This window comes from Onthophagus taurus, chromosome 2 (assembly GCF_036711975.1).
Source record: "Onthophagus taurus isolate NC chromosome 2, IU_Otau_3.0, whole genome shotgun sequence".
Taxonomy (NCBI): Eukaryota; Metazoa; Arthropoda; class Insecta; order Coleoptera; family Scarabaeidae; genus Onthophagus; species Onthophagus taurus.
In genome coordinates this window covers 14533024-14559459 of record NC_091967.1, presented here as the reverse complement: position 1 = coordinate 14559459, position 26436 = coordinate 14533024, and the positions used below count along the sequence as shown (strand labels likewise).

The 26436-nt window shown below is 32.2% G+C and overlaps 6 protein-coding genes across 6 annotated transcripts; all 6 read right to left on the bottom strand.

The window, feature by feature from the left end:
- LOC139429021 (uncharacterized) lies at positions 1-3309 on the bottom strand. The gene is made up of 8 exons (XM_071194334.1): positions 3239-3309; positions 2913-2984; positions 2655-2791; positions 2471-2605; positions 2214-2418; positions 2002-2153; positions 1726-1947; positions 1-1659 (listed from the first exon to the last, which is right to left on the bottom strand). Exons 2-8 carry the CDS (start codon positions 2953-2955, stop codon positions 1480-1482), a joined length of 1074 nt encoding a protein of 357 aa, XP_071050435.1. The 5' UTR covers positions 2956-2984; positions 3239-3309; the 3' UTR covers positions 1-1479.
- Positions 3268-12565, bottom strand: LOC111427004 (uncharacterized). Its single transcript, XM_071194335.1, has 11 exons — positions 12317-12565; positions 11074-11234; positions 10005-10220; positions 9760-9944; positions 7554-7737; positions 6893-7024; positions 6661-6840; positions 5562-6602; positions 5075-5386; positions 4901-5015; positions 3268-4692 (listed from the first exon to the last, which is right to left on the bottom strand). Exons 1-11 carry the CDS (start codon positions 12402-12404, stop codon positions 3356-3358), a joined length of 3951 nt encoding a protein of 1316 aa, XP_071050436.1. The 5' UTR covers positions 12405-12565; the 3' UTR covers positions 3268-3355.
- A 1177-nt stretch (positions 12566-13742) lies between these two features.
- Positions 13743-14910, bottom strand: LOC111427016 (inactive pancreatic lipase-related protein 1-like). Its single transcript, XM_023061965.2, has 4 exons — positions 14833-14910; positions 14718-14772; positions 14267-14658; positions 13743-14208 (listed from the first exon to the last, which is right to left on the bottom strand). Exons 1-4 carry the CDS (start codon positions 14876-14878, stop codon positions 13811-13813), a joined length of 891 nt encoding a protein of 296 aa, XP_022917733.1. The 5' UTR covers positions 14879-14910; the 3' UTR covers positions 13743-13810.
- A 200-nt stretch (positions 14911-15110) lies between these two features.
- On the bottom strand, positions 15111-16523 carry LOC111426999 (lipase member H-like). Its single transcript, XM_023061931.2, has 4 exons — positions 16385-16523; positions 16156-16321; positions 15700-16091; positions 15111-15650 (listed from the first exon to the last, which is right to left on the bottom strand). The coding sequence occupies exons 1-4, from the start codon at positions 16440-16442 to the stop codon at positions 15268-15270; spliced, it is 999 nt and encodes a 332-aa protein (XP_022917699.1). The 5' UTR covers positions 16443-16523; the 3' UTR covers positions 15111-15267.
- Positions 16524-16734: 211 nt separating this feature from the next.
- Positions 16735-22558, bottom strand: LOC111426984 (uncharacterized). Its single transcript, XM_023061918.2, has 9 exons — positions 22463-22558; positions 21819-22403; positions 21574-21761; positions 21324-21518; positions 19056-19140; positions 18962-19007; positions 18336-18730; positions 18093-18262; positions 16735-17094 (listed from the first exon to the last, which is right to left on the bottom strand). The coding sequence occupies exons 1-9, from the start codon at positions 22512-22514 to the stop codon at positions 16822-16824; spliced, it is 1989 nt and encodes a 662-aa protein (XP_022917686.2). The 5' UTR covers positions 22515-22558; the 3' UTR covers positions 16735-16821.
- Positions 22559-24271: 1713 nt separating this feature from the next.
- On the bottom strand, positions 24272-26042 carry LOC111426993 (pancreatic triacylglycerol lipase-like). Its single transcript, XM_023061926.2, has 6 exons — positions 25926-26042; positions 25665-25764; positions 25411-25610; positions 25027-25206; positions 24727-24975; positions 24272-24672 (listed from the first exon to the last, which is right to left on the bottom strand). Exons 1-6 carry the CDS (start codon positions 25975-25977, stop codon positions 24272-24274), a joined length of 1182 nt encoding a protein of 393 aa, XP_022917694.2. The 5' UTR covers positions 25978-26042.
- Between the last annotated feature and the right edge of the window lie 394 nt (positions 26043-26436).

The window sequence follows — 26436 nt, the reverse complement described above, 5'->3', positions numbered from 1 at the left end:
GTATTTTTTATTGTATTTTTTTAATGAATATTTTACATACAACGATACAACAATTAATAAAACTATTTGTCATTTTTTTGTAAATCTAATCTGCTTAAGTAAGTGCACTTTCTCTTCAATCGATTTCAGTCTTACACCCATTTCTCACGGAATGTGTGCTTTATAAAACATTTCGCATTGATAAATGTAGCGGTAGAATTTCACAAATTTAGTCTTCCACTTGCTATATGTCACTTTTGATTTATTACTATTATTATATTATAATATACTAGAAAAATACTATCATAAATTTCTATATAAACATGCTTACATTTACACTCAATAAATATATAAATAAATAATATATATATTGACTCTTCTTATGTCTAATCTAACAATATATTATGTGATTAATCTAAAAGGTGTCCATTTCGAATGATTTAATAGCGATTGGCTGATCATTTTATAATTAAATGATTTGTTTTGTGTAGATAAATACATAATTCTGAGTTTAAAAATAATAATTTTAGATTTTTTTATATTTTTACCAACTTTAATATAGAATTTTTTGTTTTACCTAAGATTACAACTCATTGCCAAGTGTTTATATTTTCAAATCCCATCTTTAGGGGCCGTATTGTGTTGAACTGACCTGCGGAATTTCAAAATAAAATTTCTGGGAATTCACTTTTTTAAATGGGCGTGTCAACTTATCACTTCTTTCTTCTTGAGTTCATAGCCATAACATACTCTGTTATGCATTTTAAAGTAAATTATCAGTCTTCTAAGTAGAGCTGGTTAAAATAAACTGGTAGGGCTAAACCACCGTCGAAGTTACTTTTCCGCTTGACTTGGGCTACGTAATTGAATAGTATGTAGGAAAAGTCAGTGGTTTTAGATTGCTCGCGAAATGAATGACTCTAATCAGTTTATGGCATTGTTATTGGTCTTTGGTTGTGGGCTGTGCGCGTATTATTTCCATGATGTGGATTGTAAGCGGAAGTCGATTATGGTAGAACCGAATATCCTAGTAAAACATCATATGACTCAGCTTTAATTCAAACGGTATAACGTGAAGCAATAAAAAATGTCCAGTACTTGGACCGTAGATCCAAGACGGAGAAAATCTCAAACATAAATTTCTACATCACTATAGTAAACACTAGTTTTAGGAAAAAATTTAAAATTTGTTAACTCTTTCCCAACAAAGGAACAAAGCGTTAAAGTTTTGATGTTTTGTTATAAGTTATGTTTTTTTGAAAATTATATTTTGTAAAGACAGTCATCAGACTTGATTATTTTGGTAAATATATGTTTAGTTGGTAAGAAGATAAAAGACCCGAAAGAAATTATTCTTTTTAGACTTTAATCTCATAAAAGTCTACAAAAAAAACATTATTTTATTATAAAATGATCGAGCAAAAATTTTTTTTGATTATTTTATATGGACGGACCGAAAAACTTATTCATGTAATATATACGTACTACAGCTTACAAAATTTAAAACATTTCTTCTTCTTCCTGAAGCCTTAATATATCAGATTTATTCATAAAATAATAAGTGGGTTGCCGCCCCTTTAAATCTTTAACAACTCTCTGAGCTCCTGCCTTAATCAACACCCTACTAATCGATTCGATTTTTTCAACACCCATTGCGTAGTGCAGAGCCGTTCTTTCCAGCTGAACAATAAAAAAGAATGTTTTAAAATTTAATTTAATTAAATTATTTGATAATAGTGTCCTTACATTATCACCAATCCTTAATGTATCGGGGAATGTGTTAGCAATAAAATCAACAATTTCTTCTTGTTGGCATAATACTGCTATATGAAGAGTGCATCTTCCATAACTATTCCTGCCGATAGCAAGGAGTTTACCACTGCCTGTTTCGTTTTCATCTGCGAGGAGCTTCTTAATGTCGTTGAGGGAGCCTTCCCGGATGCAATGATGAACACGTTCGCGTCGTTCCTGTTATTGTTAAAAATTCTTATATTAATGTTGTATTTTAATTTAATAACATACTTCAAAAGCCAGAATTGATTGTAAAAATGCAACGGTTTCTGGTTGACCCGCTTGTGTAACAGCATCTAAAATAGGTTGGCCTTCTTCGTCTATGATGTTTATTATATGATCATAACCATCTAGAAGTAACTCCACTAATTTGTCGGTGTCACCTAAAATAAAGAAAGATTTAGATATTTAATTGCATTTAGAACACAAATAATTTACACTACCTTTGGATGCAATATGAACCACGTATTTATCAACTTGGACTGTATTTTCCGGTATGTTGGCTTGAATACTAATGTCTCTAGCAGTCCTGTATAGTTCATCTCTGTATCCAATGTTAATTTCTGTTTCTGATAGCAATTGGAATAATGCATTTCTACCATGTGTTCGTGCAGCAGCAAAATGAAGCATGCTTTGTCCATGTTCATCCTACATAAAATATGGCATAATAAAATTGATTCTCTAAAATATATATACGCACCCTATTTGTTGCATTGAATGCAGAATCTTCTTGATTGTTGTGTTCTGGTTCTAGTGTTACCACTTCTATTGTTGCTGGGACTGCGTTATTATTTTCAGCATTAGGGGAACCGGTGATAATATGTTGTTGGGTTTCCTAAAACTTTCAATGAATCTACTATTATAGGATTTTGTATTGTATTAACCTGAGTGCCACCCCTGGTTCTTCCTCTATTATTATTATTAGCAAAATTGTATAAGTAAGTTGCAAGATAGGCAATTGGGTCGTCTGGACGTTTATTGGCAACCTCTGTTAAACCTTTAATGAGTGGATCTCCTAACGCTGGAAACATTTTAATAACTACTTTGGCTCGTCTATGAAATAGATAAATATGTTTTAAGATATTTGTTGGTGTGTGGTATGATCTGACTAAGTGTAATTGTAATAACTAGGGATAACTTACAAGATGCCAAATAACGACCTTCTTCCGTGCAAAAGAAAGGCATCTCTACCTGAGCATCTTTTGGTGGACTACCTGTAACCAAAAAATATCGATTGTTGTTATTACTGTTTAAATAGGGTGGTATTTTGATTTGTGTTCTCATTTATGAATAACCTGGTTAGGTGACCACATATGACACACAAGAAGAAGCCAACACGACAATAGAAACAATGTCGATAGAGCAGTGCTGAGTGCCTGGATATACAAAAAACGTCACATGTTTTTAGAATGAACGTCTCACGACAAATAATAAACGGGTGCCGTTAAAGCGGTAAATATTTACTGACCTATCAGGTTGTCCGTCCACAATGCATTTGTGAATAAATAAAACAATGAAATCAAAAATTTGGCACTATGTACATCCTTACGATCTAATTATAACTTAAAATTTAATGCGCTAATTGCTATTCTGCAAGACTAGCTTTCTTTCTTCTAAATATATTAACGAACATGGCAGCTATATGCATCGAATTCGACATGGCTAAGTCCTTCTCAAGTTGAAGAATATTAGCCACGGCTGTTGTAAAATCCTCGAATGTTTGAAGTTCTGTTATGCCTAACGTTTGTTCGTTGCCTATTCGAACAACATCATTTGTTAAACTACCTCTATGAAAATGTAGTCCTCTCACTGAACAAAGATGTTTTAGGTTGTCTGGTTCCTTTATCAAATTTGGAAATGCAACTGTTAAATTAAAGTGTAAAGTGTTACCAAGAGCTGAAGGTCTAGCTGATAAATAACCCAGTTTAACATCTCGTTTAAAAATCAAATATTTATTCAAAGATGTCATAACTCTATTTATTCTTGAATAAATTCTTCCGATATTTCCCGGTGTTTGCGATGGGGAACATGTGACTATTCTTAAATGGTCTAACACGTTGATCCAGGCGGCAAAATTGGCCGAATTACTTATAAATACTCCTCTCCCATATGGCCAATGTTTACCATGTAATCTATCAGATTGAGCAACGTTCCACAAAGGTATCATTAACCCGTTTGAAGACAATATTACTCGAGCTTCTGATGGCTCTTCCAAAACTTCATTCATAGTATAATAAGTCCCACCACCTTTTTCAACAATATCTTGTTTAGTAGCATTAGGATACAATGAGCTTGCCACTTCATGACTTAATAGTGCAGTTGTTAAAATTTTCTCCACCTCTTCTAATTGCCCCACGTTCAACATTTTAGGAAACTCAAACTCTTCTAAGTTTCGCGTACATTCTAATGTAGCGGTGAGTATATTTTTAACGTTAGAATCTAAGTCTAAGTCTATATCTTCTGGTTTATTAACATTTATAAATTGAGATTTTGGTTGTTCTTTTAAATCTGTATGTAAATCGATATTATTAATATCTTTAATTATAGGTTCCAAAAATTCTCTAAAAACTGTATACGCATAAACATCGGGTGCCACAATTCCTGCAGGAAAATCTTGTTCTAAAGCTACCCGAAACGATAGATCTTGCGGTAACTTCTTGACGCTAGGCCAGATAATATCATATAAGTTGTGATCAAGTTTTGTGATTCTTAGTTTGACTTTATCAAAAGTAAACCGTCTCATATGTCTACCAATTAAGCACTGACCACTTGATGTCGAAGCAGTTGTAGTAGTTGTTAAAGTCGAAGAAACTGACGTGTTCGAATTTCGTCTTCCATGCAATACCGCGTAGCATTTGTCAAGTACTGCAATCATGTCTTCATCATCCAAATCTTTTCTCGCCGTGCAGTCGTCATTAGGAACTGTAGTAGTAATTATATTTACCATTCAATAAAAATGTAAAAAATTTTATTTAAAATTTCAATTCATGATGATAATATGTTAATAACCAATCTATACAAGCGCTATGAATAAATGACGGAAAAACTAGTGACTGTACAAGTTCTGTTTGAAACGGCAACACTAATAAGCGCCTAAATTAATGCACCATGATAAAATAAAAACACTTACCTTTATCGTTTATCATTTCTTCTAAGACGTTTTCATCAGCACCAAATCTCACAAGTAGATTTCGATGTGATAGGTCTTCTTGGTTAGTTTTGTAGTATTCAGGTGAATGTCCAAACTGAACAAATAAAAACAGAAAAATAGAATTATGATATTAATTAATGTGAAGTATCCTACGTTATCATCTGTTCTCATATTTGCTCCTAAATGTACCAACAAATTATAGTAGTGTCCATTATCAGCTACAGTAGCTGCATAATGGAGAGGTGTTCTTCCATTATTATCCACTACTGATACTGTTTCAGGAAAGCGTCCAGCTAAGTATCGAACAATGCTGGTATTTCCAAAAATTGTTGCTACGTGTAGAGGGGAGGCTCCATCCGGAGATATAGGATCCTTGGATACGGCAAATTTACGTCTATCCAAAGCAGCTTGCAACTCCTTTAACGTCCCATTTCTTGCAGCGACGTGAATTTTATTGATTTTCGCCTAAAAGATTAATTTAGAACGAATGGCGGAACTTAGGTATTAAGACTTTGAAAGCATGTCATGTTACAGCATGGACCTTCAACTGCTGATTAGTTAGCAAATGTGTGATTTTAACCAGTTTTAGGTGCTTATGATCGATGCTGTGACGTGACCTCTTAATAAGTTTAAATATTACCATGTATGTGGGAACGTTGTTTAAAAAAGCCTGCAACTCTGGATTTTGGGAAGTATGACCGACTAATCGATTTCCTTTACCATTCAAAACCAATCCAGCGAGTTGTTCCATATTTCCAGCTTCAATTAAAGCGGTTATATCATCGTCTGTGGGTGGATCGTCATCTTGTACACCTTGACCTTCTTCATTTACAGATTCTACTTCGTTTTCCCCATTTACAACTCCTTCTATAACATCTTCACTATCCACTATTGGAGCTTCTGGTTCTTCTTCCGTTACTTCTATGGTTTTTGCTGGAGAGTTTTCTATTGAAGTTGCTGAGGATTTATTTTCTACTTCTTCTTCTTTGGCTTCTTCTTGATTTTCTTCGTGGATAGGTTGATCTTCAACTTCCTTGGAATTCTCCTCTTCCTCCTTCTCCGTCTTTTCTAATGATGGTTGTCTTGCTTGTTCTACATGTTTTTGTTCTTCGTCTTCTTGTTGTTCATGTTCTTGCTCATCGTGTTCTGATTCTTCGTGTTCTCGTTCTTCATGATCTTCTTCTCCTTGTGTTTCATGATCTGTTTCATTGTGTTCGGAATTAGACGTTTCTTCATGTACTTCTGGTTCGGTTATGATTTCTGGTTCATTTTCTGGGATAGTTTCTGATTCCTGTTCTTCAGCTTCATCCTGTTCCTTTTCTTCCTCATTTTCCATCACTACTGCACTATCGTTGTTATGGAGTTCATGTGCATTTTCTTCGTTTCCCTTGGATTCGTCATTATGATCACCATTAGTTTCTTCTTCATTTTTCTCGTTACTCTTTAACTCCTCTTCTTTAGCCTTCTCTAAATCCATTGTACTTCCAAAAACACCTTCGGCCATGTTATTGCCGTTTTTGATCACTTCTTCGACGGGTGTAGCAGCGGATCCTAAAATCGCCCAGTCCCAATTATTGGGGAACGAGTCTTTTGCCATGCGAGGGCATTCTGGTATAACGTGGCAAAGCTTTGGATCTAATTCGTTATTTCTGGCTTTGTAAAACGCAGCTGTTTTTTGTTTCTAAATTATAAATTGATAAAATTATTTTATTATTTACGCCTGTCGAAAATAAACTTACATTATCTAAAGCAGATTCATCAGCTCCTGAAGCCATAAGCAGATCGAACATTTTTCCATCATCCTTTGGTAATGCGGCGTAATGAAGAGGTGTTCGTCCTTCATTGTCTCTTAAAGACAAACTTTTTGGGTACTTCCCAATAATATATTCAGCTACTTCGTGATGCCCAAGACCAGCTGCCTATTAATATACTTACTTCTCATCAAATATTAAATAATTTCTATAAATATACCTTATGTAATGGCGTCAAGCCATTAGCGTCTTTCGCCGACAATACCACCGGAGGGATTGGATCCGTTGAGTGCGCTTTCAAGGCGTCACAATCGTTGTTGATAACGTCAGTGTGAAGATCCTTAATTAAGCTCTATTCCAAAATTGAAGCAACGAAAACCAAAAGTTAATATTTGTACCTGAAGAATTTTTGTTATGTTTCCTGACAAAGTTCATCGTGATACTGAATTGCATCGCAATTGATTCGTTCTATTTACTTCGTTTACAACAATTGTATCACGCAGGATCCAAAGTTACGTGAACGTGGGTTGGGACATTTTATAATTGAAAATATAGAAATATGATTCATAGTTTATGATATAATTAGATAATATTTTGTTCTGAGAATTTGGTATAGACGATAATTTTAACATTTCTAACCAAAAAATAAAATGTTAACGACCTCTAAAAGGTTTGCATGTTCTTCTAGTGTATCTGTTAAATCTAACTAAACATGCGAAAAGCTTTCGAATAATTATATTTTAAAAGAGTATTTGATGGTATCGGTGTTACATTAAAAAGAGGAGTCACGAAACTCCATATTAACCATTAGGTACTATTTTTATTTTGTTATCCGCAAAAAATAAGAATTTTATTTTAACTTGAGAAATGTTTTGACTTACCATAATAGGTGGCACAGCTTCCAAGAATTTCTTCACTTTAGGATTCGTGCTGTGTTCGACCAAAAGCTTTGATCCCTGGCCCTCCCACACTACTTGCTGTAAATTGGTGAGGTTCCTTTGATGTATCCATATTCTGATGTTAGATTTCTTGATGACTAAACCTGAGGTCATTTTGAAAGAAGAACTTTAGCACGGGATGGTCGAGTGACGATGGGCCAGTATTAAATGGATTTCTATGAGTGAGTGTATGTCGGCAACCCCATGGGAACGTAAACGTAGCCGCCGACAAGAGTCATGTGACTATATAGTTTAATAATTTAAAGCTATGGTATCGATCTGGATTTTCCCACACCCGTTTATCGTGTGCTCATTCTCACACTGTCCGTGCCCTTTGAAAACAGTTTTATTTCCAAGTTGTTTGGAGAAAGTATGTTAAATGATTAACGATTAAGTTTATTAATACCTTATTAACTCTTTTGTTACTAAAAATTAGGTGTAGGTTTTTGATGAACTATATTGGGTTACATGAAAAGTGCCTATTTAATTATGTAACGTAAAAAGAAGCCTATTATTTTGTATCATAATCGTAAATCAATAAACCACCGATGTTACCACTAAAGATACTTATGACGTGGCCTTTTTATATTCTACAGAAATAAAAGTTTTAATAGATTAATAACTTTATACACGTGGTGTTTACTTTGAGCTTCTTCGCTTAACCTTCGAGTGAACAATTACTTAACGTATATCAGATGGAAAAGTTCAATTACATAGTAGGGAGGGAAACTCACATTGATTTTGTAGACTTTTTACTCGAATACAAAATTGAAAGAAATCTATTGATTTATTCGGAAGTAAAAGTTTTCAACTAAATAATTTACATAGACGCCGTAGAGATGTAATTTTCCGATTAACGCATTTTCTTTATTTTTCTAAAAGTTTACTAAATTAATACTTTTTTTGTTAGATCCGCGATATATTTAGGTTTGCCTCATATTCAATTCGTGGCTACTTCACAAAAACAGTAATTTGTAGCTTTGATTACGGCTAATTTAGGAATAAGCACGACAAGGGTAGTGTAACAGAAAGGAAGCCTTGCTATAGTTAACGACTTGCTTTACATCTTTCAAAAGAATTGAATGAAATATGATTGAATTAAGGTGGATTTTACACGACACCGACGCGACATTTCAAGTGGTGTTGATTGCTTTAGAAGTGGTAACTTTTTATTATTGATTGCGATAAATTTCGTTGATAATATTCATATTGTTAGATCGTTAACTATTTAACCTTCATAAAATATATTTATTAGTTTTGAATTAATTTCGTGCGATAAATATTTTTGTTGATTATTGGTTGTCACAATTTTAATAATTTGCTTTGAAAAAAAACTTTTTTATTTATACTTTGTTCATATAGTAATCCTTAAAATGTGTACATTTTTGAAATAGATTCCGTTTTTCAAGGTCCTTTGATTTACTCGTAATCGAAGTCTGGTGATACATATGTATTTTGTAACTGCGAAAGAGCATTCTCAATGGCAGAAAATGAACATTAATACCAGCCTTTTATGAAGAATACAAAAATAGTACTAAAACTTTACTTTCTACAAAATAATGTATATACTTATTCTATCCAAACCTATATAACCTATTCAATCCAAGTTTTAGATGAACAAAGATCAAATTTTCTAGTGGTGTATTTAATGTTCCATTGTCTTCAAAGTCAACAAAGTTATTGGCAAGAAAAGTAGGTGGAAAAATAAGGAAAAAACGATTTTAAAGCATATGGAGAGGTTTGTTGTTGTTGTCCCACGGGTTAATAGAATTACTCATCACAAAAAATATATATGGTATGCTAATCTTTGTTAACTAATTGAATATATCGAATGAAAAATCTCTACATGATCATTAATTGGTTAACCCATTAAATAAAGTTGTAAAAATATACTGTACAATATTACTTGCGTCAATCGAATGAGAAAATTTTAGTTGTGAATACTTTTTATTTCAATAACGATAATTGATAAAGATATGTAAAAATTAATACATCAACGCTAAACTGATTATAATCTCGAAAGAATATTGTCATTTTAAATTGACGATTTTATCGTAACAACTATTAAAGTAGTTGATATTATCAATCTATTTAATTCAAATTAATAAATAATCATATTTACTCACTGTCTTTCCCAGCTGTTCCACGCCTAGATTGATTAGTTGATTTTATAGGACTGGGTAATTCAAGTTCTGATGGGTGCTCCATGTAGTATTTAGGAGTATGCTGTTTAACATCCACCACATTCGGGTCAGCACCGGCAAACTTTAACAGTTTTTGTATATAACCTTTATCTTTGCACATTGGTGTGTAATGATAAGCAGTTCTACTTTCCTATAAAAATGCGAAATAATAAATATTTTCCATCATATTCTTTTATTGATTTTGTTATACCGCATCTTTTTGATGAACAGTTGCTGGATAATTATCAATCAAATATTTCGCGATATCTTTGAGATCGTAATAAACGGCTTTGTGTATTAATCCAACCCCAGCGTCATCCTTAGCCAAAACCAATTTTCTCTTTTTATCCGGCTCTTCATCAAGAAGTGATTGAAGTTCTTCCAGTCGTCCACTATTAACTGCATCGTGAAGTAAACTTACTTTTGACTAAAATAATGAGGAGGTGTAAATAATTTCTTTTATATTTCATATTTTTAGTTTATATCTAATTACTTATCTGATAGTTAAAATAATTTTATTGAAAATGGTAATATATTGTGAAGAATGATGACTTGGGTGTTGGCAGTGTTATATGGATATACCGGACGATCACGCGATGTGACAATGTAAAAATAAATAATGTCCAATGGTAATCATAAACAAAGGATTAATATTTAAGGAAGCATTATGTTGACTACCCTCGGGGGATACGAATGGTAATTGTGTCGGGGTGAATAACACCTTTGTGTTTATTTACTGGTAAAATAATAATGAAAATGTGGTCGTAGAAATATGATTCAATTTTCCACGAGACATTAGCGCGTCTAAGAATTTGGGTCAAATTTTTATTATTTCAAAATTTGTCTTATCGATTCCGTAAAGTTAATAAGTTTTTTTTTTGTGAAGAAATCGTTCCGAAGGGTTTTCATCGATTTTATCGTTCCCATTATCAATAAATAATAGCTGACAATTAACCTGACCCACTTGAGCGTGGATAGATAGTTACTGTCAAAAGAAAATTGGTCAGCAATCACCTTTTGTTCGATGTTTTGTGTCGAAGAATTGATACAAGAGGCTTTTACTACTTTTGCGATAAGAAAAGCGCAAATTGAGTGAAAACCGCGTATAATCGACCTTCAATAACCGACCACTTCCAATTTTAGAAATTAATGTAACCTTGTTTAAATAAAATTGGCTTTTGTAACTACTTTTCCACATGCGAAGTTTACAATAACTGAATTTCGCTTTCGCCGGATCATTTCAATTTTTATTATTATTACATATTGAAGGAGAATCTTACCATTAATGCTGGTAATCCTTTCAAAAATGTTTTTACTCTGTAGTCCAAACTGGATTCACTGAGTAATTTTTTACCCTGGCCTTCTAAAACGATGTTTTCTAATTTTTCGATGTCTCCGTTTCTGATTAATTGTTTAATATGAGCAGAATTAATCTGTAAAACTTTAACAAAAACAATTACAGTTTGAATCCAATTTCGAAAAAGTAACAATTTCAATTTTGCTAACTTAATTCTTTATGTTCAATTTAGGTTGCTCAAAATATTATATTACTCTTAATTTTTTAAAATCTTAAATATCAAAATAATTATAAGATGGAGTGCGAAGTGTGCCGAAAAAGTCGCGGATCACAACTAAACCTGACGTGCGACTGAAACGCCAACCAAAGAGGGTTGGCGCGAAACTTGTGTACAAGTCGTTATCGTGAGAACAGCGGTTATTCCACATGACGATTACCCGTAAATAAAAAGCTCAATAGTAAAGTTTCAGCCACAATGTTTGATCAATTTTTGACGAAAGATTTTTGCGTTTGACCAGAAATAGTCAATTTTACACTTTTATTAGTTTCCGAACGGAACGTGTAAAGTTAGAATTAGTTTGGTACGATAAAAATAAAGTTTCATTGTTTACCAATTACCATTTTATCGGTTTGAATAAATTAATTCTTAAAGGTGTTATTAAAAAGGCATTAAAATAGACCATAATGAACACATTTCAATTTTCATTTTCATGGGTGCTGCTTTCGTGCAAGTTATGTGTACACAACTGAAAGAGACTGTTTTCAAAACTAAAATTATGAATTCTTTTGTTTGAACATGAAGTGCTTACCACTTTAGACTGACGTTTAAATACATTGTTAATGTCGGTAGCGTGACTAAGGGTAACGTACTCGAATAATAATCCCTTTGTATTACATTAAAAAGTGTTAACATAAAAAAATTACTCTGCAAAAATGTTTTAGTAAAAGAACAACGCTTTACTGCAAAATAAATATTCCAAAAAGGAGTACTTAATATAAATATTCCTTGGTACCGTTTCAAGATACAAGAAAAGAACGACTTTAACTATACCATTAAATCCTTTTACAATACGGTCTCAACCCCAAAGAAATTTACATAAACCACTAAAGGATTCATTCAAGGCGGAAAGGCTATCGCGATTTTCTACAATCGTGTGTACTCGCACCACTAAACCTTTCTTTAACTATTTCAAACTATTACAAAGTGCCTAATTTGCATAACTTACCCCTTGGCGGACTGGAATGGACGTACAGGCCGTTTGGTTGAATACGTTTATCGTGATTTGCGATGACACGTCTTCTTAACACTGGCATGTTTGGTCTTTTTATCAACCAACCACATAATAAAAGTTGGTGTGAAGAAGGTACAGAATTCGAATAGGTTCTAACATCAAACACAAAATCAAGATGGAGTAATTGCAATTTTTTTATTTCAAAAATTCTTTTATTTAAGATCGTCCCAGAAAAAAAATAACGTGTAGTTTTTAACACGAGTGCTTCTCGCGAATGCGTGGTGGAAATGCGATGTCCACGGCCATGTTCTATTGTCCAATATCCCCCTATTCCCCCCCTTGAGTACGTCCAACTTCGTATTGTGTACATTACAATACTAGGGGGCGGTCTATTGGGCTACTACGACGTATTGACACCGACGTAGAGTGAAATTAGAAATAAACGAAATGTATTGACGTTTAATTGGAAACGATTCGAATGTTAACCCACTCGAAAATGGTTTCATTAATACTTTATTTCCAAAATCTATATTACTTAGAATAAAATAAGGCGTATAGTATCATCGTTTGAAGAAATACGTTTATTTCATCGTTTATCACTCTTATTACAGGGTGTCACAAAAGTTTTCTTTACGATGTTGTATCTTTGTTCGTTTTAGTTCCATGAATGTGAAATTTTGATCGCATCTTATTGTTACTAAAGGCTCCCCAAAAGCAGCAAACACCATCGATGATTGTCTCAGAAGTGGACCGCCGCCGTGATTCCACCATAGTTAAGAGTGTCCGGGACAAGGTTCGCCAGAATTCCAAGTGAAGACTCAGAAAAATGGCTAATTAGCTGAATATCAGCCATGAATATATGCATAGGATCGTCAAATATCGTTTGGGACTTTGTAGCATCAAAATGCAAAAAACTCACACTGTGACGGAACATATGAAGGCCTCCTCTTCTTTTTTTGGGGCCACACTCACTTCACCGGATACACTCTCACAGGATTCAGCGTCCGCGCAGAAGGCTAAGGTTGTTCAGGACTGGTGTCGAACCAATTTTCCAGCCATGATCACTTCCACGGAGTAACCCCCTAGTCGCCTGATTTGAACCCCCTCGATCTCCGAATTATATGTGATAGCATATAATTGGAAAAAGGTTTGAACTGGAAGTACATTCCATAAAAATTTTTTTGATCGGCCAAATGTAATTATCGAGCATACTCTATCCTGTATTTTCAAATGCTGTTTGTAGAATAAGATTAGCTATGTTATCAGGTATGAGGAAATATATATTTTAATGATTAGGTTTGAACACACAAATGAGTTCGTTAACATGTTCAATTTGTTATCATTGCATTATGTGCGATGATTAAAAAAATACTAACGAGTTTTCATTTTGAGTTTGTTGAGAAATTAATGAGTCAAAATATTAAAATAATAGTATATTTATTTTACAGAGGTAATACAATAAAAATCACTTATTTTTAATAAAAACCATTAATTAATATCATCGCCTTCATCTTCAGTATTGATGTAATAATCTCCAAATGCTGGGCGCCCAGCAGCAATACCCATGTAAGCGATTTCATTACCATCACAGATTCCATCATTAAAATCATCCTCAGATTTGCAAAAACGAGCAGGGTATCTTTCAGGATCATTTATGCTTCTAGTCATGAAACGAACAGCTTCGTAATGGCTGCAAGTAACACCTCCTAAAACGTCGCATGTTGGTTGTGTGGCACGGCCACCGTTGGGCCAGAAATCAACTGTTCCAATTGATTTGGTGGTACCATAGACTCCTTGGCATGTGTGAATGACATCGACGTATTCAGCTGCATCGGGATTAAGAACGGCGTCGTCGTCCATATTGACCATAAGGGCAGGATCCAAACCTTTACAAGAAAAAATTGGTTACATAAAATATAAAATTGAGTAAGTAAAGAATCTAACCAGAAACTCTAGCAACTTTTCCATTATGTGCATGTGTAGCAGCATATCCAACGACATGACCACCTAAACTGTGACCTAATAAGTGAATTTTACTTGTATCAAGTCCATGGAGAATCAGAAAATCAACCATTTTGGCCACATGTTCTCCAGTCATTTTTACTTTATCTTCGGGCATCAAAAGTAAATCAGCGGCAATTTTGTCATAATCAACAATAATTACATTCAAATCTTGGTGTTCGAGGAAAGCATCTCTTAAAGCGATGCAAGACATTCCACTTCCGTTATTTAAAAATCCATGGGTGATGATCTTAGTGTCTTTGTCGAAATCGAAACCAGACGAGGTAATATTTTCAACGTCAAAACCAAGGTTTTTCCATTCATATTTATTATTTCTATAATGCAAAATAAAAAAATCAGAATAAAGTCTACGATAAATAAATAAAATACTGACTTGGTAAAAAGACGGAACGTTACATCTTCTTCTACATTGATTTCCGCAAAAGTTGCTGTAAAAATGATTAAATTTTAATCAAAGTTATATTTGTTTCAACTATAATCCTACTTACCAGCAGAGAATAAAGCTAAAACTACTAAGAATGCTAAGCGTTCCATGGTGCCAATCGATTTCAATTGACTTCATGTTTTTTAGTGTATTTATAGGGATTCGTACCATATCAGTTTGAGTAGTTTTAAAAAAAAATCAATAATTTTTGACAACTTTGCTTACATCATTAGATATCTATAAATCGATATCTTATAAACACTTCAAAAATTTTGATTAAGATCCTAATTGCATTTAAATCTAAAAGACCAACGCGTTGAATTGTACAAAAAAAAACACTACTAATTAAATAATTGTATCTATTTTATCAAGTTATTTACATTGGAAAGATAATATCTATTCGGTTTCTATGCTTAAAACTGTACACATTTAGTTTTCTTGTAAAAAAGAAATATGATTGATGAAATTAAAAAATTAATCAAGATATAACAACAAAGGTTTAATTTAATTTTGCATTTAAGTAATAAATACCACGTGATCGTGATGATAAATACTCTCCCATGTATAGCATGTTATTGCCACTACATCGATTAATTAAATAATCTTCGTAAGAATCGCATTGCACAGCAATATAACGGCGTGGATTTTGTATCGTTTTTGCGTAATACTGCCAACTTCGCGCGTGACTACAGAAAAGGATATTAATAAATGTTTCTTCTTCACAACCCGGTTGTGGGGATACTCCGCCATTTGGATAAAAATCTATATGACCTTGTGGACCAGTTTTTCCTAAAGATCCAGCAGCTGTGTGGACTACATCAACAAATTCAGCGTCAGATTTTACTAAACCATTCCAAATTAAGGGACTTGCTGGATCCAAACCTAAAAGAAATGTTTCAAACACTTTCTAATACGTTTAGTTAGATAATACCTGTTATTCGAGGTAAAATAAATCCTTTCCGTTTAAGAGATCTTCCAGCAAATCCTGCAATGTGAGCTCCCAAACTATGCCCCAAAATATGCACATTTAGTTTTTCGGTATTTGGAAACAACTCTTCTATTATATTTGATAAACATTCACCGATGTATCCGGTTCCATTCGCAGGTAATGGGTATAAAAGTAAATTTGATAGACCACTCCAATCAACAACGATTACGTTAACATCTTTAGAAGGTAAATAGCTATCCTTTAAAGTTTGTGGCATTCTTGAATTTCCATCATTACTCCAACCGTGTATTAAAAATTTTGTTTCTTTTGAAGAATCTATGTTTATTGATGATACCGTGCTTGTTATAAAATTTATTCCTGCTTCATTTGATCTTCTAAACAACATTTAAATAATCGTTATATCAGGCGCGTTAATTTTATTATTTAATGGATACTTACGAATATAATGTAAATGAGACTACATCCTGTACTAACTCTAATATAGCGGAATTAATATCTTTTTCGCCCAAAATTAATCTTGAAATGGGAGAATCCCCGATTGAAAACTCTTCATCACAAAGCCATGGTAAGATTACGCGTAAATTACAGATGGCGTCCAATTGAACTATTCAAGCGTTAAGTTATTCAATGAAAGGTGTTTTTTGAAATGTAAAAAGTAAATTTTTACCTGTAGCGGTGAGTACACTAAAAAGAACTACAATTTTAGTTCCTTGTCCTAACACCATCTTATCGAAAGTGATTCAATAAGTTCTTAATGGTAATGGGCATTCACCGTGAAGAATTATTGACATTGGGTACTAACACTACCTAAGCATTGCTCGTTTTGGTTTCGCAAACATTAGGTGTTTCGTAAGTACGAATCGAATTCTTTAGAAATAATCTTGCTCTAGTTACAGTTTAAACTGGAATGATTATGTAGGTACTTTCAGATGGAAGTGGAATTTCAAAATGTTTTATAAATTTAGGTTAATAATTAAAACAATTAAAAGTTATTTTCATTTACTTCCTTTTATTTAAAACACCTTGAATTATTTTCTTTTATTAACAGTGAAACTTGATTACCTTTACTTTAACAATATTCATTTACCTACATAAGAAAAACACTTAATGGTGTTTAATATGATGTTTGTGGTGAGGACCAAACATTCTTTTTAATTCAGTTGTTAAGTTTGATGATCTTAGATAAACACTCAGATAATACGAACCAGTAGCATTTCGTGCAACGCTCTCTCCCATATATGTCGTTGCATTCCGGGTACAAAGACTATCTTTATAATTTTCATAGTTAGTGCATTTCGTTGCTAAATACAACGTACCATTTTTAATGCTATTTCCAAAGAAAATAACGGACATATAATGTGAACAGGCTATCATTGGCTAAAAATAAAATTTTATTTAGAAAATATTACACACAAATATTACGGCTGAGTAATCGAAAAGGTCAATTTATAGGACTAAACGATATGTTTCAATAGATGCTATCAATTATTTTATAATAATAATATTTTCATAATCAGTAATTGACACTTTAAATGAGAGTAATCAAGTATTGGCAAGCGGGGGGTAGTAAAAAATATTGTAAGTACATTTATTTATTACTTCAGTAGAACAATTCAGAAGTCGATAGAGTCACCAGGTTATAAGTGCTGTAACACGAGAAGAACTAGATATCCAGCAAGTTTTAGATTTACAAGATCAACACGAAGATACTGGAGAGATGAAATTCAGGACGTAGATGGGCGAAGTAAGCAAAGAAAGAAACACCAACATCCAAGAGACATCCTTGCTATGTCTTAATCAAAAAGAAGAAAAAATTCTTTTAAGGCTTTTATCTGTTTAAAGAAGATAATGTTCAGTAGTTAGGTCAATAAAGTAGTAGTTAAATATGTTGTTAGAAGAATCTAGGGAGCGGAAAGCACAAAATGGGAAACACTAATATGGTGAATTTACAATAAACTGCGAAAGATTAATTAAGAGTCTCAAATTGTTGTTTGAAAGAGATCAACGAACTACTGCAGTTAATTTAATATTGCAGTTTACTTTACTTTATGATAGGGGATTATGAAAATCTGTCAAACAGGTTTCTGATCCATGTTATCAAAAAGGAGGAGAATTAGAGCTGAAACAAAGTTTTGCGACCTGTGCCCAATGTTGATAACAGTATAATTGAATATTATGGTTAGGTTGTGTTGGGTTGGGTAGGCTTCTTGAGTCTCTAGATTTTTTCTTAAATATTAGTTATATATTGTCAATTGTCTAGAATATTATCTTTCAATCAATTTTATGAGAACAATTACTGTCTTCCCTACTAGTTAGATTTCAAACTTATTCATGGTTATTTAGCCAACATACAACTAAATAAATATTAAACTTACTACATATTCAAAACCACAACCTGCTTGAGGTACAAGCGCATTATTTGGAAAAAAGTCAACGATACCCAAAGCTTTATAAGTACCATAAACATCAGTAGTATGAATTACATCGACAAATTGGGCATCAGTTGATGTTAAATTTCTAATTGTTTGAATAGTAGGATCCAAAGCTAAAAATAGATCAATTAAAAAAATTAGATTAATCTCACCAATTTACAATCCAATTTACGTCGTTTCACTCACCCGTTAATCTGTTAACTTTTACGTTTTTGGTAGCAAATAATCGCTGGGCAGCGTAACCAGCAACATGCGCACCTAAACCATGGCCAATTAAATGAAAGTTGTTCGCGTTCGAACCGCTGGCAATCAAATTCGTTAACAAATCCAGATAAACATTGCCAACTGCGTTAAAATTTTGGAGCCCAACCGTTCCATTCATATCACCCGATATAGCGGACCAATTAATGTTTATAACATTTAAATCGGTTTTTTTAAGATAAGCTTTTGTTATATTAGGAAATGTTGGATCCCAGTTATAAACCCAGCCGTTAATGGTAAATTTAGTGACTTTTGTGTTACTATAGGCGGAATTAGAGTATTTATTACTTTGAGTAAGTTGTACTCCATTAGGAATTGATCTAAAGAAAAAAACTGTTTTTTAGTTCAATAAAAATATACAACAATTTAGTACTGAACAACAACTAACAACTAAAACTAGAACTAACACTAGACCTAGAACTAGAAACATTTGGCTTTAGCCGTACGTCTCTTAAGAAGGTTAATTTCAAATATTTCTATTGTTAGTTCTAGATTTAGTTATTTTTAATATATATATATTATTCTTATTTTAATTTTAATACATTTCTTACCTTGTATATAATGTTATAATAACTTGAGATTCCACATAGTGTAAAACTAGAATTAAATTTAATTATTTTAATTTAATTTATTTGTTTAACTTACCAAAAAGGCAATAAAAACTTATTAAGGTTGATCTTAAAGACATCATTTTGGTAAAGTAATAGTTTCTATTGTGAGCTGCTAAGCATGGTTACCGCGTCCTTTAAAATGTCATAAATAAATATTTTAAATTATACTTGGAAAAGTAATTATTTTCAAAATGTTTTACAGGCAAGATATGACAAAAATGCACGCTATTTAAAATAAAAACAAAACTACTTTTTTATTAAAACGTAATTTTGTCGTGATTTTTGGTTCAAATTCAAAACCAGCATGGTTTAATTTTTTTTATTTTAAAATAAATAAAGGGTATAACAAAATTATAACGTACAATCAAATAAGAAATTAAAAGTATGTTGCAATAACGATCTAAGTAATGAGGTTCCATACATACAAGAATTTCGTTTGTATTTACCGACAAAGCGCTCGGGTTTTTAAAAAATGTAAAAACATACACATTTTTCTTAGAAACTATTCACATACGTATGTTGAAATTTTAGGATTGTATCGTAATGGATAAATACTTTCTTTCGTACGATTTGAATCAACATAATAGACTCCTGTTGTTCCGAAGTTAACATTAATTCCCATTGTTGCAGAACCTCCTTTGCAACAATACACACTAACAACTTTGAACGTACAACGATATCCACGATATTTATTTGGATGCTTTATCGAATCAGAAAAATATACGTACGCTTGCATGGCATTGCATTCTTTATGTTTAGGATGTTTAATACACATCGGCTGAGTTTCTTCGGGATTTACATAAAAATCTGCATCTCCTCTGTTACCGTTTTCTAAATCTTTTTCCGGTATTTTTACTTTTGATGTGTTTATAAGATCAACAAATATTGCATCTTTTTTTCGTAAACCATTTTTAATGTATGGATTTACTGCGTCTAGACCTAAATAGAAAAACGAATTAAATAAGATTGAAAATTGTGTCTTTTATTTATTACCTGTAATTCTATTTAAAGTAAAATTGTGTATTTGAGAGATACGTCCCACATATCCAGCTATATGAGCCCCTAATCCATGACCAATCAAATGTATATCATAAGAATTCATTTCATCGCTAAAAAATTTGAATAACATTTCAAACACACAGTTTGCTATATACATCGGTCCTGTTCGTTGTAATTTATTTAATAGTGTATGATTAACATTCGTCCAATCTACGTTTATTACAATAGCATTTTTGAGCATCACTAAATTACCAATAAATTCTTCTATTATTGTCTCATTCACGATCATACCATGTATAAGCACTTTAATTGGGGAGTGTAAAATTGTTGGTAGCAGACTATAATCATCAAAATCTTTGTGGGTGAATATTGTTCCGTATGTATGTGTCCTATTTTGCGGATAATTTATTATTAATATTATACTAAATTATAATTTATGCTTACATCGCATAAAGAACGTATTCCATATCTTTCCTTATCAATTGATAGATGGTTTCATTGAATCGTTTTTCGCTTGCCTTAAATGTGTACTTTAATACATCGTTGTAATGGTCACATTTGATGTTTTCTTTAAAATGTTTATCAAAAAATTAATTATTTTATAAGCTTTTATCAAAAATAGGGTGAAACTTCGATATAACGGACCTCGTTAGAACGAGTTTCGGATATAACGATTGTTGTATATTTTTGTTGAACTAAAATTAGAACTAACACTAGACCTAGAACTAGAAACATTTGCGTTTAGCCGTCTTAAGAGACGTACGGCTAAACCCAAATGTTTTTAGTTCTAGATCTAGTGTTAGTTCCAGTGCTAGTGTTAGTTCTAGTTTTAGTTGTTATTCATTGGTAGATTGTTGTATATTTTTATTGAACTAAAAGTAGAACTAAGTAATAAAGAGCGCAACGGTGTGGAGCAAATTAAAAATGTTTCATATAACGGACACTCTTCCCCGTATTAATCCGTTATATCGAGTTTTTCTGTACTTACCAAAAGCTAATAAAATCACTATAAAGAAACGAAGTAACATTTTAGCTGTGTTAACACCAAATGGACAATAACAAATGGACGAATTAAAGTTTTATACATTATTAAAATAGGATTAAAATAGACTTTTGATAAAAAAAATAATAGAATTAGTTACCATTATCAAGCAATATTTAAAAATATGAATTTTTTATATCGAGTTTTAATCAATTCTTTTTTTTTAATCGGTATTAAAAAGAATCGTGCAAAATCAAATTATAAATCGTATCGAAACTTAAAATGTAATTTATTTTCTAGATAACGTCAAAATTAATAATTAGAATTCGTTTTCAAATAGTAATTTCCTTTGGCATCGTTTCTAACGTGTTCGCCCATCGAAATCATATCTCCGTCACATTTATTCATTTTAAACGCTCCGTAACTTTCACATTTTTTTGCCATGTATTTACTAGCACTTTCTATACTATCTCTAAATAATTGCCAACTTCGTGCGTGACTACATCCCTCTATAATCTAGAATAAAAACTCTTATCAAGATTCTTTTTACATTTATTATTTTAATTATTACTTCAGGTAATCCAGAGCAACCAGGTTGAGGTGGGATTCCACCATTTGGAAAAAAGTCAACTGTTCCAATCGATTCTCCATATCCAACAACCCAACCGGAAGTATGTATTACATCCACAAATTTAGCCGAATTTTCTGATAAACGATCAGTTCTGCTCGTTGAAAAAAATGGCCCAGCAGGATCTAATCCTAATATATCATAGCATAATAAAACATAATACATTCCAAAAATAAATTTATAAATACCTGTAATTCGCCCAATTTTTTCTTTGCCAAATTTAGAACCAGCAACACCTGTAACATGTGCACCTAAACTATGCCCCACCAAATGAATTTTCATCCTATCGCAACCATTAGCTATCAATAAACCAACAAATTTAGCTAATTCTGTTCCAACCGAATCCACTCTTGAAGCAACAATGGGATAAGCGAAATTATTAGCAATAGGTTCCCAATCATACACAAAAACATTATAATCTCCAAGTTGAAGATAAGCATTTTTAATATCCATACAAGTATTGCTTTTCCCATTGGACATCCACCCATGAGTTACAATCTTAGTTTCCTTATTCGGATCAAAAGTGGTATTTTTTAAATTTAAATTTTGCAAAAAAATAACTTGCCCATTTTCGTTATATCTCGTGAATAAAGTAAAACTAACTAAATCTTCAGCCCTTCCTATTCGTGATGTTATCCAATTGGGTAATTCCAAAAGTGCCACTCTCGGTTTTCCATCACCGTCGGGTAGAAACACCCACGACTCACCATAACCGGGATATCTATCAATTAAACCAGTGGAGTTGTATGAGGTATCACTTTCACATCTAACCGCTAAAATTCATTTGGTTAGTTGAACACCTCGACCACATTCTAATGAAAAACAAACTTACAAATAAGAAATATGGGAAGGAGGGAGGCAACACTTTTTAAATAACTATACATTTTTCCTTTTCAATTTGTTGTATTTGGTGGTTATTTTCACTGACGAACACGAACTGCAATTTTTATTTCGTGTAATTCCTCTTATACGTTTGTAAAAGAGCTTATCTTATGCAAAATAAGTGTCGTATAGATTAGGTTGACCGACTATTGGTTTGATGTAGAAGTTCGTGAATTAATTTAGGGAAAATTATGGAGAGTAATGAAAATTATGCAACGATAACGCCTTTTTGTTATTATTTATTCAAAAGTGAACTGATTATAGCATTTCATTAATTGAATTGCTATCGCCTTTAACTTTATTCAAACTGATAAAAAAAATTTTATCAACAAAAAAATATTTTTCTTTAAAATTAAAAAAAAAGAATTAAAAAAATGCTCTCATTATGTTAGTGAAAGTTTTAGAGTATTTGATTTGGAATTAATTGAAATCAGGAAGTGAAACGTTTAAGTTTAAAATATTGCGATGTGGTTCAAGTTTTAGAAATAACTTGTGCAAACAGCATTCTGATATTTATACCGCTCGGTGCGTTCAAGATTGGTTTCATGACACCGATTTAATTAATTGGCTTTCGTGTTTTTTTCAACTCGATAGAGTAAATTTGGGGTTACATCCCTTCTTGATAGATCCAAAATTGAGATCATCTAGAATGTTGCATGACGCAATGGGTTTGAATAAATATTTGTTCTAATAAAAACGCGCAACATAACCTGAGTTAGTGATCCTCGTCATCAATAAAATTTAGTTCTTACGACAGAAACAATAAATAATGATAAGTGTTTTTTCTGATAGCCTAATTTCCTTTATAGCGCTTGATTAATCATAAAAGTCTGCTTCTTTTTGTAATTAGGTTGTTGAACAGAGTTGGCCATAAACAACTCCGCACTTTTGGCTTTACAGATTTGCAAGGTTCAACAAAAGCAAAAAAGGAGTTTAGCGATGTCTGATCTAATAATCTGACAGAATAATTCCGCGTTCTTCAGGTGTGTATCTCTTTCTGTCTACAATATAAATGATAAAGCTGACATTTGATGCTACCGCACCTCCTTACACGATTTTTAGCTTGAAGGGATCACCACCTCATTGCTTTGGTTACTTCATTAGTTAACATAATAAGATAAAACTATTTCAGGATAGATACAGGATACTATCCTGGAATAGTTTTATCTTATTGTTGTCAACGGGATTAAGCAAATTCTCCTCTCATTAGTTAATATACGAATTAGTTTCTTTCAGCTCCTTTTCTTCTTGGTAGAAATCATTTTTGGGATATACGCAAAATATTCGAAAACTAAAAATACTTAAAGAAAGTATTATGGATACAAATTGTTTATAACGAATCAATAAAAATATTATCTGTTAACGGTTACACTTAACTATGTTATTACCAACATAGCTTATTAAAATCTCAAAGCTTTCTAATTTGATGCATTTATGAACAAAGTGGTTTTTAACTTAAAAATTCAAAACTGTGGATGAAAATGGTGTTGACAAAATCGTTCATACTAAATCACGAAAACATAATCCATGAACAATTTCTTTCCAACTTTTTCGCATTTTTAGTTATGCCATAAAACGCCCAAATCTTTAAGTTGACGTTGTTCGATAAAAATGTTTGTAAACTGATTAACTGGAGTGCTCTACACTTAAGTTACTCAAAAGTTTTACATAGCATTGATAGACATTTTATTAATTTGATGGATTTAACTGAAAAAGTAATCAAAGTAAAGAATAAAGTAATCAAAATTTTTTATTGTTATTATGGAAAAATATCGTAAAGCAAATTATCTCCAGAGTCGACAACATTATTATCACATTCTCCTGTGTTATAATTGTTAGTACAACCAATTATCATCATTTGTTTATACCGTTCATAATCACTTATTCTGGTTGTTTCAATATTTTGTTTAAAAATATCAATAGTTGGTCCAGTAAATTTTCCAACAGCAAATGGTGAAACCGAATCTGTGATAACTAAATGCATTCCAGTTGCACTTTTTTTTGTTAAATCTCCCATTATAATTTGTGGTTCGCGTGGTGGGCATCGTCCAGCTAGGTAAGAAAAATAATTCGTACAAGGCCAAGCCCAAAAGCCGTTTTCTGAATTGATTGATTCCGCATAATAAAACGGCGCCCTGTGGTGATTACAAGCTAAAAATCCTAAAAGAAATTAATTCATAATAATCCGATTTTAATAAAGTGTTGATATTTAACTATTATCGGCCCAACATCCTGGTTGAACTACACCACCATTCACAAAAAAATCTACGTGACCAGATTCTTGAATTTGTCCTTGAAAAAAAGCATTTGTGTGAATTACGTCAACAAATTCTGCATCGGAAGCATCTAATTTTTGATTGTTTGGAACTGTTGCAAATCCCGGCATTGCGGGATCTAACCCAGTTATTCTGGCAAGTTTATAAGGAAATAAAGCGTTTGCTATAAATCCCGATACGTGGGCTCCTAAAAAATTAATATTTTAGTGCTTTTTTTTTATTAAAAGAGGTGTCACACCTAAACTAAATCCGATAACGTGAATATTCTCTACATGTAATTCTTTAAGCCTTTCAATTAGTAAAGCAGAACATTTTCCAGCAATTCTAGAATTATAAACGGCGGCAGGATAGCAAGGTCCTTGCGCAATAGATCCCCAATCTATCGCGAAGATATTCATATCGTTCCTCATCAGGTATTCTAAAAATTAACATAAAGTAGTCGATAAAATTTTGAAATAATATGCGTTTTACTTCAATATAAATTATTTAAATTATTATCTAAGTTTTAGAACCGTGTTCTTCCGGCACAAAAACTAGGTTAACTTTTAATACGGTTTCGAAATGAATTTATAATTTTTATGTCAAGTTAATATTTTATCATTTTTACTTTTTCTACACTTACGATTCTTTACTTCGATTAAAGCGTTAAGGAACATATCTGAATTATAACCATGAATAACAATTTTTGTCGGTCGGTTTTTTCTGAAGGATGTTTGTAGAATGTTTGATGTTTCTAAACTATGACCTACAGTTATTTCTTCGGCATTTTGTGGGTGACGTCTTGTGTATAAAAAATATTTCACTTCTTCGTTTGGACAATCTCTACATAAATAAAGGATTTAGAATGTGGATTATTTTGTATTATTTTTAAAGTACCTGTTCAATAAAATTTTGCATATTCCTAAATTTAAAATATTTTGCCTTGCAGTTCTCGATGTGTTTTTAAATTCTATGACATTAAAATTAGTCGTGTTACCTAAAAGAAAATAAATGTAGTTATGTGTACTTTATTATACGAAAGTGGCTGCAGAAAAAAGCATGCACCAAATTTAACCTTTTGAGGGTCACGTAAAGGGTTAGTCACGATATTTCTAATTTTTTTTTAAATCATGTTGAAAAATTAAAAAATTAACTTACCAAAATTTAAATTCAAAAACAAATAAATCCAAAAAATAAACATCACAGTCATTTTGCAACCGATAAACTACTAGTATTAAAATAAATAAAACATCGATCACACATATTCGAGTCATTAAGTGTCCGAAAAGTATAAACGAGACCTACATAGTTCTTTACTTCATTGGAAATGCACATATTGTCCGATTGACCTAACAGTATTTTTTTCTATAAATGGTCAGTGGTTTAAGGTTACAACTATACGTTACTCGATACAAGTTTTAATGGCAGATTTTTGCATTATCACGTCGTGTCCAAGTTGTCTAATGTTATTGTTATGATTAATAGTGTTGTTTAACAACTTCCTGAATTACAACAGATACAAGACGTGTTTCAAGTAACTATGCGAAATTAGTTACCACAAAATTTACTACAACTTTTGGTCTATCAACAAAACGAAGCAAAATCACGACTTCATGTAATTTTCACCTATTTGAATTTTTCTCGATATTTCTTCATCTGAGAGCAAAAG